The sequence below is a fragment of the Pygocentrus nattereri genome, chromosome 13, assembly GCF_015220715.1.
Source record: "Pygocentrus nattereri isolate fPygNat1 chromosome 13, fPygNat1.pri, whole genome shotgun sequence".
Classification (NCBI taxonomy): domain Eukaryota; kingdom Metazoa; phylum Chordata; class Actinopteri; order Characiformes; family Serrasalmidae; genus Pygocentrus; species Pygocentrus nattereri.
Genome location: NC_051223.1, coordinates 9,632,442 through 9,652,003, shown reverse-complemented (window position 1 = coordinate 9,652,003; position 19,562 = coordinate 9,632,442). Strand labels below are relative to the sequence as shown.

General features: G+C 40.9%; 1 protein-coding gene across 1 annotated transcript in view; it reads right to left on the bottom strand.

Annotated features, from left to right (window-relative positions):
- Positions 1–15,121, bottom strand: part of LOC108441156 (transient receptor potential cation channel subfamily M member 4-like) — a 40,935-nt gene extending 25,814 nt beyond the window's left edge. The window contains exons 1-8 of the mRNA XM_017720513.2: positions 14,874–15,121; positions 13,105–13,166; positions 12,145–12,322; positions 10,530–10,710; positions 6,625–6,794; positions 5,211–5,388; positions 4,939–5,003; positions 966–1,202 (exon numbers count right to left, since the gene is read on the bottom strand). Coding sequence (XP_017576002.1) covers positions 966–1,202; positions 4,939–5,003; positions 5,211–5,388; positions 6,625–6,794; positions 10,530–10,710; positions 12,145–12,322; positions 13,105–13,166; positions 14,874–14,939 — 1,137 coding nt within the window. The 5' untranslated portion in view covers positions 14,940–15,121. The remainder of the gene's footprint in view (positions 1–965; positions 1,203–4,938; positions 5,004–5,210; positions 5,389–6,624; positions 6,795–10,529; positions 10,711–12,144; positions 12,323–13,104; positions 13,167–14,873) is intronic.
- Between the last annotated feature and the right edge of the window lie 4,441 nt (positions 15,122–19,562).

Genomic DNA, 19,562 nt, shown 5'->3' with positions numbered 1-19,562 from the left:
AAATCACATCATGGTCATGTGATATCAGTAATTACCAATAATTATTACAGGCATTAATAATCAATAGCCATGTTTACATGCAGACTAACAATCCATTAATAATCAGACTAATAGCTCAATCGGAATAGAATACGTCCATGTGAACACCTCAGTCAGAACTAGACCAACTGAGGCCATTCAGAATACAATTTCTATCCGATTAATCGAGGTGGGTAATCCTGTAAATAATCTGCAAAATAGAAGAATAATATTTGTGTAAACGCCTGTATCCGATTACATTCCCTATCGGAAAGTTTAAGTCCATTCTGCATGTGCGCCGCATCATAGTGAGAGTTTATACTGTTCAACACGGCGGAGCAGAAACTGGTCTGCAGAGGAGACGAAGTTTATGCTCTGATCTTTAAAAGACGGCGGCAGGACGGACGTCCATCTTATGTGTCTCAGAACACGACGTCTTCCTCTCAACCTTCTTTAATAAGGACATGTGAAGGACGTTTTCCTGAGTCTGACACCTGGTCATTTTAAAGCAGTTACAAACACAAGCACTGCTCACTGCTGCTCATCTCACTCTGACTGGAGTCACGTGAGGCTGTCATGGTAACATCTACACTAAGTGGTCATTATCTATGTTTACACGCAAAGATTTCTGCCAACCTGATTAATACATTGCAATTACAGATGAAGACTGAGGTGTTAAAACCTCTGTTTATGCTCACTACAAGTAACATGTAGATGTTACCATGACAACGAGCCATGTAAAAATGCACAACATAAGTAGGGAGAACACACAAAGCATTCATAAAGCTTAAGCTCCTGTTTTCATTTCACAGTCTCTGATAGTGAATTTATCACGTTCGGTCCTAAATTAAAAGGTATGAGGTGAAATAAGTTCCATTAGCTGAGGGAACCAAACAGATTTGAATGTGTCAGTTGATGTGTGCTCCTCGGCCTCCCACATCTGCTACCTTGTCTACGAGCTTGTCCATGTCAGGCTCGGAGGGGAAGTGCTTCATCACTCTTTCGGCCACTCTCTCTCTGAGGTCTGTTTTGGTCGCCACCTCGCCCTCGCCCTCCGCCCCTGCTGCAGGCAGAATGGAGGCAGCGGAGACATTCTCGAGGACGTCACTCAGCAGGTCAGCCAGTCCTCCCGATCCTGCCAGTACCAACCAGGGGATGCACTTCTTCAAGGAGAGGTCCAGCCTCTGAGTCGAAGGGACGGAGAGAATTAGTGAGTATAAGCTTAGATTACCTGCAGCACTACAGGAGTCTCTCAAATTTGCTCACTGGCATCACTCAGACAGCCTGTCACTGTCAACAACCTTTCCTTTCTTCTCTTTATTTCTTCTTCTTCTTTCGGCTGCTTCCTTTAGGGGTCGCCACAGCGGATCATCTGCCTCCATCTTGCCCTATCCACTGCCTCCTCTACTTTTACACCAACCATCTCCATGTCCACCTTCACTACATCCATAAACCTTCTCTGAGGTCTACCTCTTCTCCTTCTACCCGGCAGCTCCATCTCCAACATTCTTTGACCAATATATCCACTATTCCTCCTCAACACATGTCCAAACCATCTCAACCTGGCCTCTCTGGCTTTATCTCTAAACTAAACTGCTCCACCTTCACTGTCCCTCTGATCTGCTCATTTCTAATCTTGTCCATCCGTGTCACTCCCAACGAAAATCTCAGCATCTTCATCTCCGCCACCTCCAGCTCAGCCTCCTGTCTTTTAGACAGAGCCACAGTCTCCAAACCATACATCATAGCAGGACGCACTACTGTCTTGTAAACCTTCCCTTTCACTCTTGCTGCTATCCTTCTGTCACACATCAGCCCTGACACCCGTCTCCACCCACTCCATCCTGCCTGCACCCTCTTCTTCACCTTTTTTACACTGTCCATTGCTCTGGATGGTTGACCCAAGATATTTGAAGTCATCCACGTTTACGACCTCTACTCCTTGCATCTTCACCTTTCCACCTGCCTCCCTCTCATTCACACACATGTATTCCGTCTTGTCTCTACTGACCTTCATTCCTCTCCTCTCCAGTGCAAACCTCCACCTCTCCAGATTCTCTTCCACCTGCTCTCTACTCTCACCACAGATTACAATGTCATCTGCAAACATCATGGTCCATGGAACCTCTTGAACTGACCTCATCTGTCAACCTTTCCATCACCATTGCAAACAAGAAAGGGCTCAAAGCTGATGTAACCCTACCTTCACCTTGAAACCATTTGTCACTCCAACTGCACACCTCACCACTGTCTCACTATCCTCATACATGTCCTGCACCACCCTAACATACTTTTCAGCTACACCTGACTTCCTTATAGAGTACCACAGTTCCTCTCTTGGCACCCTATCATATGCCTTCTCTAGATCCACAAAGACACAATGTAGCTCCTTCTGACCTTCTCTGTACTTCTCTACCAACACTCTCAATGCAAAAATTGCATCTGTGGTGCTCTTTCTGGGCATGAAACCAACCTGCTGCTCACTGATCTGAACCTCTCACCTTAGCCTTGCTTCAACAACTCTTTCCCATACCTTCATGGTGTGGCTCATCAACTTTATACCTCTGTAGTTACTGCACCTCTGCACATCACCCTTGTTCTTAAAAATGGGGACCAGTACACTGCTTCTCCACTCATCAGGCATCCTCTCACTCTCCAGGATTTTGTTAAACAACCTGGTTAAAATGTCCACTGCCTTCTCTCCTAAACATCTCCATACCTCCACAGGTATGTCATCTGGACCAACTGCCTTTCCATTCTTCATCCTTTTTAAAGCTGCCCTCACTATGTCATTATTTTAGTACAACTGTTTTATGTGTTAATTCTTTCACTGTAATATTCTAATAAGTGATTAGATTTTTCTAGCAAATATTTATTTGCTTTTTATCTACGTTGTTTCTTTTAATAATTTTTAATGTGTTTATATTATACATTTTATTCATATTTTATGGTTTATTTTATTGCCTATCTGAGCTGTTTTTTTATTTTTCTATTTTATATTATAAATCTTATTATATTATAAATCCTTTTAATTATAACAATGTTATTATTATTATTATTATTAGTAGTAGTAGTAGTAGTAGTAGTATCTCACTATTTTATTGCAAATGGTTTATTTAATGTTCATTCTTTTATTGTTCTATTTTAGTAAAAAAAAAATGTTTTTATTGCTTATACAACTTGGTTTGTAACGCCGGGAAGCGAGGAGGTGGACGCATATGCGGAGATAAGCAACTTTTATTAAGGGCAAATCCAGGGTCATGATCAAAACGGTCCAGGTTCAAATAGCTGATACGGAGAGCAGGAGGGACCAACATGACAAAATGAACACAGAACCTCAAACAAGAACCAAACACCACGGCAATACAATACACCCAACACAATCAAACATCCAAACACGTCAAACAACAAAGACCAGCGAAGACAAGGAGCAAACACAGGGCTTAAATACAACAGAGATGATGAGGGACAGGTGCAAACACAGGTGGGAACAATCAGGGGTGGAGTAACCAAACAAGGGGCCGGACTGGGATCAAAACAAAAAGCACATGGACTAGACCAAAACACAACACAAACACATGGACAGGACTGGGAGGGGGCAATCGTGACAGTGTCCTTGTACTTTATTTTAATGTGTTTTTATTATATTATATTGATATTTTATGCCGGTTTCCTAGAGTTGTTTTTTAATTATTTATTTATTTATTATAAATCATTTTGTCTTTCTGATTTTCGTTTGTTTTAGTTGATCAATTTAATTTCAACCTTTTCAATCCCTGTGTATTTTGCTCAGCTACATCATAAATTATCATCCTCTGTCACGTGTCCCTCTGACTTATTTGAGGACTCCATTTCCCAGGATACACAAGGGATTCACGTGACCTATGACTCTGCTAAACGCTCCTATCAGCGCTCACAATAGTATTCCCCGGAATACTAACACGCAACACCTGGGTACCATGTCCTATTTAGATAGTATATAAGCCCGGGCTTTGAATAGGATTGTTGCAAAGTATTGTTTCCTGGTAAACTACTGAGCGATTGTTTATGATTGTCTTCTCGTGTATTTTTGACCTTGCTTTTCTCGTACGATTCTCGATTCTCTGTCTTTGTCCTTTTGCTACGTTGCCTTTCTGGTTGGATTTGTGTTTTGACTCCTTGGACTGTATTACGACTTCGATTCTGGATTTTCCTCCACTTGAGATTAAATCTCTCTTTTTCAGTATCTGTCATCTATCATATTTTCTAAGGGGTGCTGGAGCCTATCCCAGCAGTCATCGGGCAGAAGGCAGGATACACCCTGGACAGGTCGCCAGTCCATCGCAGGGTAGACAGACAGACACGCAGACACGGGGAGAACATGCAAACTCCACACAGAGAGGACCCCGGGTCACCCAGCTGGGGAATCAAACCCAGGCCCTCCTCGGTGTGAGGTGACAGCGCTACCCACCGCGCCACGCCACCGTTTTTCAGTATCTGCACGCGTCTGAATTCTGCTTGCGAGTAACATCCTCAATGTGCTTCCAAGTCGAAATAAAGGTTGACTGACTGAATGATTGGTTGATTGATTGATTGATTGAAAGAAAGAAAGAAAGAAAGAAAGAAAGAAAGAAAGAAAGAAAGAAAGAAAGAAAGAAAGAAAGAAAGAAAGAAGCAAACTTCAAAACAAACCCATCTTGGGTGATTGAGTACGTTTTGGGGCAAGAGGCAAAATCTATACATCTGATTATTTAGTAACATTTTTCTGTAATAAGGTACTATTCATGACAAATACATAACCTGGTCATGACAACAGACATAGCCCTACAAAGAGGGAATAGACATCACCCGGGTTACATTTGCCAATTTTGATCAAAGGTAACTAAAGTAGCCTTTATAACAGATGCATGTGTTTTTTTAAAAGTCGTCACTTTAGCTCACCTCAAGCATGTAGGGCTCTCCTGACACCAGTGTGCACAGAACAGGGATGTCCATCGTTCCGCTGTCTGACAACACAAATATATTTTGGTTTTGGATACACAGAAATTAGCAATTCAAATGGCGGCGTAACATTCTCACACAAATACTGCCAAATGAATAAAACATTCAGCACCCAGTTTAAGACTTATGCCTAACATGGGAATGATTTTTATTAAATATCAAACAAAACACTGTCAATTTACTAGACTGTTTCAAATAAACCACAGTCTCACCCCATTTGCCCGTGCGCTGGTGGGAGATGTAGTTTTCCAGACGAGCTCTGAAGCCAGCCTCGCCACCTCGGCGGCCTACGCTCCCATCATCCACCAGAAGGAAAGCCTGATAGTTGTTATCCAGATAGCAGGAGTCCTGGGATCTGTTTGGAACATAATATTCAGCAGGAAAACTGCCCTGAAACAAAGAAGACAGAGAAAGACACAGAGGGAGGGTTGGGTGAATTGTGCATGCATGCATTTGTTTTCTTTGGATGAAGCACAAAGATGTTATCACAATCAATGGTCACGCGTTTCATGTAAAAACAGACATATCGTCCATTTTAATCTTACATTTAATGTATAAGAGGCGTTATTTGAGTTTTCTGAAAACTACTGTTATTGTGAATGTGCTGAGGACATTTAATTTGGCCTGCCAGGAAATTAGCCTAACCCCTTCTGCCCCCACCCCCTCAGCCAGTGAGAGAACAAACATATTTAATATTGTGTAACTTCTTAAATTCTTATTTTGCTTTTACATATGTTCTTGTGGAAACAGTATATTATGAAAAACTTTTAATTAAATTTTTAATTAAGTCTTCCTTCATTATTTATATACCGTTTTGTCTTTTTGGCCCTCGCACCACAACAAGCATTGCTGCGTGTAACGAATGGCGCCTCCCAGTCCTCCATGTGATTTTGTTTACCTCTGGTCATGTCCATGTGCTTCCTTGTTTTGATTCTTCCCTGTTCTGCCCCCTTGTTTCTAGACTCCGCCCTTGATTGTTTTCACCGGTGTCTTGTTAACCCTCGTTGTTCTTGTATATAAGCCCTGTGTTTTCCCTTGTTAGTTGCTGGTCTTTGTATGGTGTTGTTTCTTCTGGCCTCCGTTGTGTGTCTAGTCTGTGTTCCTTTCCGTTATGTCTGTCCCTCCATCTCTCCGTGTTGGCTCTTTGACCCTCTTAGACCCTGATTATGGATTTGCCCCTAATAAATCTCGCTTCTCTCAGCGTATGTGTCCACTTCATAATCTCCCCACCATGTTTCACTGAGGAACAACATTTGGGCACTTCTAGTCCACACATTCAGTATATTAAAGAAAATGATTAATTGAAATATGCTGATGGCATAAGTAATCAAATTCGCAGTAAAATACTGATTGGAAAAATATATCACTTCTGTCATATCTCCAAAATGGTAACTTTACTGAAGAAGGAAAAAAACATACTTTACTTTTAATGTAAGTCAATGGAACCAAGTAATTTTGGGCCGTTTATTTCAGTCCATTCATCATAAAATTAACACACAAAGCAAAGAGAGAAAAGCTTTTTCAAGTCATGTCAAAAAGTGAAAAATGGAGATAGCGATATGTAACTGGGAGTCAAGGAGTCTGATATCCACAGAGTATTATAATCACCAAACAGAGTGTTATTACCTCTGTGTTTACCAGCTGCTCCCGGTGGTCCACCAGACCCCACGGAGCGATGCCTACAGTCACCACTTTAGTAAGAGAGTCCGAAGACGCTGCAGTCGCGTGATCCCTCACGGCCTCTCCTAAAAACCGGCCAACACCCTCCCGCAAACCTCCAGACAGGATCCAAGCACCTGTACATGTGGAGAGGAATAATTAATACAATAAGATATCACAGTGTTTTGTGCTTACATGATCTTAAAAATGGTACAAGGAGTCCCAAGTATTAATATTTTCTTATTTAATTATTAATTTAATGTGTATTGTCATTAAAATATACAATATTTACAAGTATTTATATTAAAATATACAATATTATACAAATGTCTACTGTCAGACTTATTATAAAACTATCTTTCCCACCCTACAAAGTCCCCAAATTTGAAGTTCCCAATTCGAAACGCAACAGTTAATTGTATTTATTTCAAATATAACATTTTTGGAGTAGAATGTTCAGCCTGCACTTTTACTTTTGCATTTTAAACTACAGCATTTTGATGTGAAATCCACAAACCTGGCAACTCTGCTTAAGTGCCAACAGTGCCCCCTTGGGGACAATCTACTGCCTGCTTAATGTAAGTGAGCTATTAGCCATGACAGTGAGGTGCTTCACAAGCAGAATTGCCAGGTTTGTGGATTTCATGTATATTTTGATGACAATACAAATGAAAAGTATTAATAATAAAATAATAAAACATATTTAAATAATAAACACTTTGCGCTCTGCTTGTTGAAGTAAACTAAAAGTGAATAATTCAGCAGAATGTAGGAAGGGACGTATTTGCCATAGGACATCTGGGAGAGTTAAAACTCATCACTTACTACTTATTCATGCCACTCTTTTAGCCTATTCTACTGGGACACACACAGAAAGGACATGAGGTCACCCACTGAGCGGCAGAATCCATTGAACTACACCAAAGTTGCAGAAAAGAGTCCCAAAACTCAATGGACACGGGTCATGTCTGTCTCCGGTGTCACAAATATACAATAAAACCAGAACAATTTACAGCCATATTACTGATAAAGCTACACAAAAGTCATCTCTGATAAGTCGCATATGACTCTCGGCGCCAAACAGCTGCTTATCTTTAACCTCTGAACCATGATCATCCATTAAGGCCCCACTGCGAGGAGCAAGCTAAATTTAAACGTGAGCTCATAAAAGTTGCAAAAAGGCCACTGTATGTTACAGCAAGTCAAACTCAATAGACCGTTTTCACTGTCCAGCCAATCTCAGTTAAGCGTGCTATCGTAGGTCAGGCAGTAAAAAGCCCCACACTAGCACTTTGCTATTTAACTGCCTTGTGTCAGCCTCCTGAACCCCTTCTGGATATGGACTCAATCTCCCAGAATCCTCTAGATCACTCATGTGATCTCATGTGACTCCGCGCTCCTATCAGTGCTCCAGGTCTCCGGAATTTTGATCAAGGTCACCTATGTTATGTGTCATGTGATGTACCTAAAATAGTATATAGCCCAGGCTATAGCTTAGAAATATTGCGAGGTACTGATTTGACACTTTGTTGATCTACTAAGCGTTTTTTATATCGTGGTGTATTTCATGTAAGACCTCTTGCTGCTCATTTTCCGGTTTATGCTCCTTTTGCCCTGCCCGTTGGATTTGTTTGCTATTTCTCTGATTTTGGATTCTGACCTTCGGCCTGTCTCTTCGACCATGATATTGCTTATTCCTTTTTGGTTTCATACTTTTTCTAATCTATTTATATGTGTGCTTTCTGGAATTGAACTCTGCCTGGCTTCTGACTATGACTTGGAACTCAGTAAAGCCCTTTCGGTAACCTTCATCTGCGAGCATCTGACTGTGCTTGAAATCTTACACCTTGACAGTCCCTTACAAAGCAAGTGAAGTCAATGCATGCAAAGAATTTAAGATAAAATAAATCCAGGAACAATCCCAGAAATAAAAAATTATGTCTGTTATTTTTAGTTCATTTTTATTTAAAAGAATCCCACTATTTAAAAAAATACTACTCTTATTTCACTGTTTTCATTAATAACAAAAGCATTACAATCTTGAAACGCCCAATGGAAAACTATCCAATCAGGATTGTTTTCTCTGTGGTACATAGGCAGATACAGCCAAGCTGCTTTCCCATTGGCTAGGACTTCAGGAGCTGAACTGAAGGCCTTAGACATTAGATTAACTACCAACATAATTAGTGACAGAGGAATCAACCACTCATGTTTTGATTTAAAACAAGGGACCAATTCTGTGCAAAAAAAAAATAGGACACTAGTCCTATTTAGACATTCTAGATACATCACTGACTGTAAATAGTTTCTCAAGAATGGAAAACAGCAGGGGCAGCTCCGGGTCAGGGATATTTACTGTAAAACTGATACAAAATCAATTATGTGTTAATGTAAGGTTCATATAAAACATATCGAATGCTTCAAATGTTACAGTTTAATCTAGAAAGGCCAAAATATGTTCACATGCAGTAGTGTTAGCTTAGTGCTAACATACTACTAGACATTCCTTAGGCGTGCTAGCGGAAAATAGCTGTTTTTCTTGATATTTATGGTCCAAACTGAAGGGCTAGCTCTAATAGTCATGGTTCACCATTGTTAAAAATAATATCAACTAATGAGGAAGGCTGAAAGTAAAGGTAAAAGGTTAAGTGTATTTAAATGTATGTATTTAAATGTTCAATGTATTTATCTACTGCTCTCACCAACTGATATGACTCAAGGTACAGAATAGGGACTCCCGAGTGGCACAACCGTCTAAGCGTTGGCCGTGTCATCAGGAGATCGCAAGTTCGATCCCTGGTGATGCTACAGCCGCCAGTAGCCGGGAGTCCAAGAGAGCACAACAGGCAACGCTCTCTATGGGTGGGTAGGATGGACCCACTTCTCCCACCCATCACTCAATGCGACACTAGTCAGCGCACGCGTCTGTTAGCTGGCATTACAGATCTGGCGGTTGGTGCTTTCCAGCGCGTTCGGCTGTCCCATGATGTTGCGTGAGTGGCAGTTCGAAAAGAAGCAGTGCCTTCACCCTCCTAGCATTGGTAGTATCATGTGACTGGGGGAGTCCTAAGTAGCGGGTGGAATTGAACACGACTGAATTGAGGAGAAAATCAGGTTAAAAAAAAAAAGGTACAGAATAAAAAATTCAAACACTTAGGACTTATCTAGATTTCTGCAAGAACGGCTACTAAATTACCATCCAAATATTAATAATTCATCCTCCTTCCACAAAGTTCACGTCTTTTTCCATCAATGATCCTGAAGGTTTAAGCTATTTGTTCTGGCTGTGTTTCTTTTTTGCTTTTTTTTAGTCCTATAAACCAAAAAAAAATCAGATCACAATTAAAGACCCACTCATGCAGGCATTTTCTCACAAGCGTGTGTTTACAGGGTTCTGAGTGATGAAAACACATCAGTACAGTCGAGGATGTATGTGAAGCCCTTCAAGAAAACATCCATCTAAATAAAAAAGCGAAACCAGAAAGAAGAGAAACCAGATGTGTAGAGCAGTCCAGTCAAATTAACCTAACCCAGGCCCGTCTTTTACTAAAACTGTTTTACTATCTGAACATCAACCAGCCGATGGAAAGCAGCTGCGTCAGTGAAGGCTTAAAATGATTAGTGCCCAGATTTGACTTAAAACACTTACACAGATCAACTGTAACACTAAGCACCACCACAAAGTCAGCCAAAGTATCTCTGCACGTGTTGTTCTTGCATAAGTGCTGAGTCAGATATTACAGACTGTGTTATCTGCAGAGCAGAACATGTGGTAACTTGCACAAACAATAACACTTCTTTAACGTTCAGATAAAGAGAGTAAGGCATTGTGAAAGTTATTAGGTCCAGGTTAAGAAGGAGAAAGTGTGTACCTGTGCTCTGGGCGGCTCTGACCAATCCCTGCCTCAGAACCTCTCGCACCCAGGTTTTGACCTTTGACCTACCGACACCACCTGCAACCGACAGCACCAGGTTCGGCTTGGGCATGCCCCATTGGGTGGTCATTATGGTGTAGGCAGTAGCAGGGGTGGTGTCCCAGGAGAGACGCAGGAACTGGAGCAGACAGATCAAAAATTCAATTTCAATGCAATTTTAATTGTATTATGTAGTTAGAATTATTTAACACTGTCTTAAGTGGGAAAATGTAACCATTAAACCTTATAACGCAGTCTGACACAATACATTTCTCAATATGTATACAGTATGTCTTTTGGTGGATAACATATTTATAGATTGGACTCAATTTACATAAAATTCACAAATCTGAATCACACTCATTGCACAAAAATTTCAATTGGCTATTTTCCCCAAATCTTTCAGCCCTACTAAGTACTAGGGTTGCACAATAGATGTATGACTTTGGCACTAAAAGGTTAATTTGTTTGTATTATTATCAGCCTGAACTACATAAACAACTCTAACTTCATGCCCACCTAGAGGCAGGCATTCCCCCCCATGTTCCACCACAATATTTTGCGGCGCTAACTTTTAGTGTCACGCATGGGAAAAGGCGGTTAACCAGCCCAGGGTGGGTGGGAGCAGGACAACACATATGTGTACACAAATTAAAATATTACCATCACGTAATAATTGGCATACGTAAATAATATCCAGCAGCAAAATAACAAAAAGTAATAAAGTCAGTGTAAATAGAAGTTCTAAACTAGTTCCAAATAGAAGCAACCAGTCACGTGTACAACATGCAAACTGCCTTCAGACAGTGAGACACAGCTATAGAAAGAGCTCATGATACCAGCGAAAGCTAAGTCTGCAGTCTAAACAGTTATACAGGACTGTGGGTGGGAGCGGGACAAAACAATTAGGTTGCAGGTGGGTGAGGGACAAATGGTGCAGATTTTCTGAGGGAGCGGAGTGAAATTTTATGGGAGCGGGCAGGAGTGGGATTAAAAAGCAATTTGGTCCTGTGCAGAGTGTATTTTTAGAATTTTTCGGGGGTTTCATTGCCAGTTTAGGGATTACATTCACCACCGCAAAAAAATTATCCCATCTAATTTAGCTACATCATGGCTGTGTAACCCAGTAGCAGCCCCTTTTTACAAGGCTTTGGAATTTTAATACTGATATATTACTGAAAACAAATAAAAAACGTCTCTTGTAAATCTGTTATCAGTTGTCTCTATGTGTGTGAAATGTTGTTGAGCTGCTAGCGAGCAATAAGGGGAGAAAGGGGAGTGGTGAGAACCCCCTGCTGTGAAAAACAATTCACAACTCTACACAAAGATGGCTATCCCGAGAAAACACACAAGTGGAGCTTTCTTTGTATCAAACAGTTCAGTAGAACTGACACAGTAAACAAATTGTATTTAATCATAACAAAACATAAATAAACACATAAATGCAAAGTTGTTTCACATACATTTCCCTCAAATATATTCAACTGAGAGACTAAAGCAGATGGAAATTGCATTTCTATTCTGAATGCCAAAATAATGCAATTCCAAAGTCCTATGGAACAGAGGGACTCACGTAGCTGTGCCTTTTGCTGACTCCGGCGAACTCCACCTCTCCGAACGCATCAGTAGGAGCCTCAGTGGAGTGCTTGGCGCTTTCCCAGTGGCTGACGATAGCGCTGCTGAAGTAGTCGTTCAGCGTGACGGAGGCATGGCTCTCCCTCACTCCACCACACTGACACAGGTGACCATTGCTGCAGGAGGACAGACGCTCACCATTACTTTCATCATCCATCTACTTTCAACTGCCATCTTCTACCTATAGCCCCATCACACACTGTCAACACGCCATCACCACCAGTTTTCTCAACCAGTTTTATGTATTTATTTTATTTTTTTATTTCCATGTACAGATTAAACCTGGTCCTGTACACAGCAAAAGGAAATTCCCTGCTCCACTATTCTTCCATCCATCCATCCATTTTCTAAGCCGCTTCTCCATCAGGGTCGCGGGGGCTCCACTACTCAGAGTTGGACTAATTAAAAAACCTGGAAAAGTCTACCACCTAGATGCAAATTTGGTAACCTCTAACCAATAACTGTGTAATATATATATATATATATATATATATATATATATATATACACACACACACACATATATATGGGGTTTCTTTGTACAGTTTAGTGGCTTATTTTATCCTCCTTGTTTCATTTCACCAGGCTAATATGTGCGAGATTTACTATCTAGATGAAAAAGAATGTATATCTAGCAGGTCAGGACACTACAGGATCAGAGTTCTGCAGAAACAGGCAAGAATAAGTTTGTTTCCAGCAGACAAGACCAGGCAGGAATGATGATATTCCCTCACACTGTGATTTTTGTAATTGACTTATGCATATTATGTTACTATGCTGCACCATGAAACATGTGCAAATAGGGTGTTTGCAAGAAACATCAGGACATGATGGTGCAAACCAAACATTAGCAGATCTGGCATTCAAGGGAAGTGCAAAATAAACAGGTTTGGCTCACCTGAACGAATCCTCCACAAACGTCGTGCACACTCTTTTCTTGATGACACTTGGAATCCAGCTCTGAAATCAAACGTTGACATCAAATAGAGGGACTGTATCACTTAAAGGACCACATCAGCATCTACCAATGAAAACACACAACTTACTGAGTCAGAATTGTTCACAGTGGTGGTGATAGGAACCAGACGTCCACCAGAGAGTCAGTGGTAGGTGGAGATAAAAATGGTCCCTAAAGATTTTCCACTATTTCACCACCATCAATGTTACATACAAACCCAGAACACTCGTGTAGGTTCTCTGGTGGTTCTAGATGGTAAATAAAATGTGTATATCTGTGTTGCAGTCATGGCGACCCCTGGTTCCCATCACCACCACTGTAAAGACATCTGAGCCTGTAAGTTTCTCTACAGAACAGCAAAGCTGTTTGGGGAGCTAAGCAACCATTAAATGTGCCAAGCTGGAGGACTCCAGCAGCAGACTGAACACTGAAGACTGGACATGACAGCATCTACGTCTTGTTGACTAATTGGGTGCCGGATTCAAGAAGGTGTCCTAAGAAAGAAAATCTCTTTAAATGTGCCTTTTTTTCTTAATTTCATTCGTAAAAAAATATCACTGTAAAGACATCTAAAACATTTCACACCAAACCGCTCTGAACAACACTGAATGCATTTACATGCACTTAATAAGCCGATAACTGCAGAAAATCAGATTTGGTCAGTAAACCGATCAACACCTTAACATGAGTAATTAGATTACGGGGAAACAGTTACATGAGTCAGACAGTAATCAGATTTCTGCTCAGCCAATAAACTCACAGCGTAAGACATGATGTTAACATGTGAAACTCAAGCTTCATGCTGCTTTTTTTAAAGCACCGCGCCACTTCACCTGAAAATATGAACACGCATCACCTAGAAGATAAAGAATATTACAATCTTTCATTTCGTTAAGCATGTATTTGGTTTCAGCGTCACTCCAGAAGTGTTTTGCTGCGACGCTGCTCGCTTATTTCCAGTGCCGCGTCTGTTTTTGCGCATGCGCAGACTGAGAAATCGGAAAGAAATCAGAGTAAGAGTTCACAGCACTGAGAAATCTGATTACTGAGCTAAAATCCAGCCTCTTTATCGGATTTCTAGACCTTTCTCTGATTCTGAAGAATGGGAGTGTCCTGTTTACACGACCATTTGAACAATCTGTATGCAAACACACTCTGTTTAAGCCCCCTACACTACACCAATAAGAGTCCTTGGGCAAGACTCCCAACACCACCTTCGCCTACCTGTGTAAAATTATCAAATTGTAAGTCGCTCTGGATAAGAGCGTCAGCCAAATGCCGTAAATGTAAATGTAATGTTTACCACCCAACGACTGACGTATACTGACAATTTGGAAATGTGGTGGAATTCCCCTTTAATGACTAGCATATGCTACACAGCCACTGCTCGTGGAGTGTCTCAGTCCCAGCCAGGTTAAAGCAGCTGGAGGCACTTGTGAATGTAATGAGAACAGAGCTTTATGTTCACACTGTAACCTGGTTCTACCGTATTAAAGCGAAAATAAAGCTCAGCCAGCCACTCTGTGGTGGTATGTAACCCCTTGAGGCCAGTAAACTCCTCACAGAGCCTCAGTAAACTCCTCACAGAGCCTCAGTGACTCCTCACGGGTTTCCTTCCTCAGCAAAAACAAAACAAAGGCGTTACTAAAAGGCGAATCTCTAGCGACTTTCTGCTCCCGACCACCTCCTCAGTAGCTCTACAAACCCACCAGGTCTGTTCTTATTAATCCTCCCCTTCCTCCTCCTCCTCCTCCGTCCACCTCCTTCTCGCTCATGTCTGAAGTGTTTGGCTCGAGAGTCCAGACGAGCCAAAGACCCACTTTATCCCGAACTAGGAAGTTGCCTTCATTCCTGCTTGCTTTACCTGCAGCTCGGCAGGTCGAGCCACTCGGCTGGGTGTGGTCAGCGCAGGCAAACGAGCCGAGAAACAAAGAGGAGATACCAGAACAGCTTCTGCCTCACAGGCTTGTCCGTGTCGGTACGTGGCTCTTAACAATGGCGAGCAGCGCGGGAGAAACTCCCTTTTTATTAAAGTGACCTGGGAATGTAAATACGTAACACTGAAAGCAGCTGTCAGACCATTCCTGCTGAAAAAGGACCTTTCAAAACAATTAGGAATCCTTTGTAGTGACTATTGGCTTGATGGCTCCCAAATGAGGCCACTAGATTCCTTTACATTGAAAGGCCTTTACATCTCATTAGGAAATTACTAGAATCAGTCATTGGTCACCTGTTACACCATTAGCCTGTTATGCTCGTGCGTATATTTTGGTTTGTCCATCTGAATGTACATGACCCAGTCATAAGGCAAATTATTCAGTAACTGCATGAAATAAATGTACATTTTTTATCTTATTTATTAATTTATTTATTTTGGAAAAGCCCCTCAAATGAACAGAACATGTGTTTTATGATCTACACATGTCACTATATGCTTACAATTTACTGCTGAAAGCCAAAAAATCTAAGATGCTCTTTCTTATTTTTATAAAAGTAATGTTTACAGAGCAGGTCACTGAAGAGACGCCGTCTGTTTATAGTTTATAGCCCAGATTTTCAGCAGAAAAACAAACAGAGTTCAGCTTCTTTTATTATAAGGGTTTAAAATGACACCATAGACTGGAGAGAAGAGTTACAGCCTCATACGACGCCCAGCTTCTGAATGGAGCTTATGAAATATCAACGTTATGAAGAACATGACCAAGTGTGTTTTGGAACCACCGGTGGTCTTGAGGAGTTTAAAAGGTTAGAGCCCTTTACACTTAAAATAAAAAATCCAGCACCTAATTATTATTTTTTCATAGTGTATTCCCTGCTGAAAATAAACAACAGCACTGACCAGCATGAGTTTTATAAGGGTCTAAACAGGTCTATGCTGGTTGACCAGCATGTCAGCATCCAAAACACAACATGCGTTGGTGTTACAGGTGACCAGTCATGCTGGCCTGTTTCTCCATGCTGTTATTATGAGACACTCATTATTCTGAGATACAAAAGGCTCAATCTCATTTCACCCCTCACCCCTACCACTGAGCACTTACCCCTCTGTTTTGTGCATTCAGGGGTAGGGTGTCCAGATATTCTTCTCAAAACAGGTTTACATTAATTTAATAATCAGATAACTGCAGCAAGAAGAAAGGGAAAAACGGAAAAGCATAATAGGCTTAGGAAAAAGTATTCAGGTGTTCCAATCACTTCCATGGCCACAGGTGTATAAAACAATACTTGTCTGATTGCATTGTGCCAAGCGTAAAGTTTGGTGGAGGGGGGATTATGGTGTGGGGTTTTTTCATGAATTGGGCTGGGCCCCTTAGTTCCAGTGAAAGGAACTCTTAATGCTTCAGCACCAAGAGATTTTGGACACTTTCATGCTCCTAACTGGTTCTATAGTGGATTATATGTAGTGTTAATAACATGTTATACTGTCAGTGCCAGTGCTTTACCAAAAAGTAAAGACACATGCAAAATAGTTTTATGCCCTTTACTCTGTAACATCACTACACTACAGTACAGTAATGCTAATTCTATTGGATATGCAGTGTTAAATCAGTGCCAGGCTAACGGTGGTGCACATTAACAGTGGTGTACATTGACTTTCCAACATTGGGTAAAAAGGGCAGCACTAGTTTAAACTCTGACATTTGAAGCCTGTAATGAGCTTTATTGTTCATGTTTTAGTGTTTCAGTAAATTCTTCAGTAAATACTTCAACTTGAAGCCTCACTCTTAAGACTGAAGGAGGCTTTAGTACAGTACGCTTCACTTTACTAAGAGTGGACAAATACAGCTTATGAGCTCTTATAATTTGTTATGAACAGTACTTATAATGCATTATGTTAACAACTTATAAAACACAAAAAGCATGGCTATAACATGTAATGCATTTTTATAAATGTTTATAGCCATATTTATGATGCCATATGAATGCATTATAACATGAATGGGTTTATAGGTGCTTACAAATGTGACATTCATAGAAAATGTAATATTTTTGTAATGTAAATGTAAATATTTTTAGTAGTTTAATGCAGGTGTTTCAACTTTGTTTCACTTCAAATATCAAAGAATTTCGAATTTGGCGTGTGATGCGCAGTCATTCGCAAACACCTGTGCTTAAACTGAGTTATTATTAAATAATTATTAATGTATTGATTTTCTAAGTGCAAATAAATGAACACATCCTCTACAGAGACACATGTCTACACAATTTAGTACACAAGTACTGTTTATTTGCCAAATTTAACATGTTGGAGTAGCACTGTGCTAAAAAAATAGACATTACATAGTGAGTAAATGGAACTAGACAAGCTGTTGTATAGTGAATGGAAAAATATTCTTAATTTATCATTTTATTAATATACTATAGCGTAATTTGTTATAACAACATTTATATTAAACATCTATGGACAATTATGTACGATTACAGCAGCCAAATTCACGCAAGCGTACTGAGCAGAACAGCTCAGTGAACAATCATGTCGTCATAACTGTAACCCATTTCTTTAGAACAGGCCTTTTTAAAGCAGCCTGAGGAAAAGTACCAAAGTCATTCAGTCCAGTGTGGGACAACAACACTGAGGCCTGTGGTCCATCTGCACTGTGGTTCCACGTTACAAAACACCTGACTGATCTAGGACTGATCTAGCTTGTGAGTAAGATACGAAACTGCGCACTGCAGGTGGATGGCAGCAGATGAGTGGTGACCGCTCTAGCGGCCATATCCGTTCGGGTCTGTGGCCTTTTTGGACTGCTCTTTCCCAGTTTTCTGTCCCATCATGTACAGCGTGTTGGCCAGGTTGTGCACCTGACATGTCCCGAACTGGCAGCCCCTCTGCACCGCCCGCCTGCTCCTCGCACTGGGGACAAAGTGAGTCACGTTAAGAGTTTTGTCTTCATGTATTATTATTATTATTATTATTATTTTAACTTGAAATTCACATATAGGTGTGTTGTTTTTTGTACCAAATTCATTTAAGCATGACCATTTTTGAACCTCCCTTTCTACATTATATATCACAGTTTTTGTTAAAATATATAAGATATAAAATATATTGAGCCCTGCCCAATGAGCAGCAGTTTAGCTGCCCATTCAAGACAGTCTATATCTGGTGGAAAATGATTAAATGTTGTGCTGTTCATGGCTGTCAGGAAGCAAATGGAACAAGCTGTTATGTACAGACTGAAACCCATAGAACCTTGTGAATCCTTTCAAAGCTGTAATGATCTATTCGTTGCCTGACAGCCATAACTAGCACAACATTTAATCATTTCCCTCCACACATTCTGCTACAGAATGTCTGCAGGAGCTGGCCGTGTGTAAATATGTGTATGGCTATGACATCACAACCATGAGCAATTTTAAAGGAGCTGTTTCTTGTAGCTGAATTTCCATATATGAGCTGTAAGGACTGTAAGGACTGAGGAGTAAGACTTTGATAGGGCTCACATAATACATCAAAGTGTTGTATGTAAGAAGGCAAAGAAAAAGAATTTTTCCCTGATATGGGCTCTTTAAAGCACGCGCTGTTCTGTGTGATCAGCCCAAATCGTTCACTTACCGAATGGATTTGATAAGGATGTTTCTCAGCGGCGTAGGAACTTCTGTGGTTCTTGAGTTTGTGGCTGTGGATGGCGTCCCCTTGTGTCTGTCCACTGATGTAACAAACTCTTCTGCCGTCTGTAAGCTGTTTATTAGGGAGAGGGGGTCTGTCTGTGGCCTGTGGAGAACGAAAACATTCAGTAAGGGTGGGCAATACTGAAAAAAAGCATGATACTTCAACAGATGCGTATCGAATATCAAAATGTTGTACATTTTTCTAAAACTTTATCACAATAACAGTAACATATTATCAACATTGTCCATCCCTGACGTATGTCCTCACCTGAGAGAGTGTCTGACCGCCACGGCTGTGGTCACAGGCATGTACAGGAACAGCAGCACGGCCACTGTCATCATGCAGTGACCTGGAGGGCAGAGAGTTATAAAATACAATATATTACACAATCACCGTAACCAGATGGAGCCCATCAGGTCCTGCAGAGAAGCACTGGCATATCAGTACTTTATCAGTACGCAGTACAGCTAAGATCTCGCTCTGCTCACCTCGTCTTCTGCTGCCTAAGTTAGCAGGGGAGGAAGGAGAACTCCTGCTAGAGCTCTGAGAGGAAACCATCAGTCAGCTTTGCTGTAGATCCTGAGCTCTGTTGGGATAAAGATCTAACAGCTCCCCATCTCAGTCTGTATTTATACCCTAATGGTGAGGGGAGGGATGAGGATTTGGGGAACGCCCTCAGTGCACTCCTCTGACCTTTCGCCCTCTTTAACTTAAGTCATGCAATTCAGTATCATGAGGCTTAAACCAACAGACAAAGGTTTGGATTCACTCCCCATATGAATAA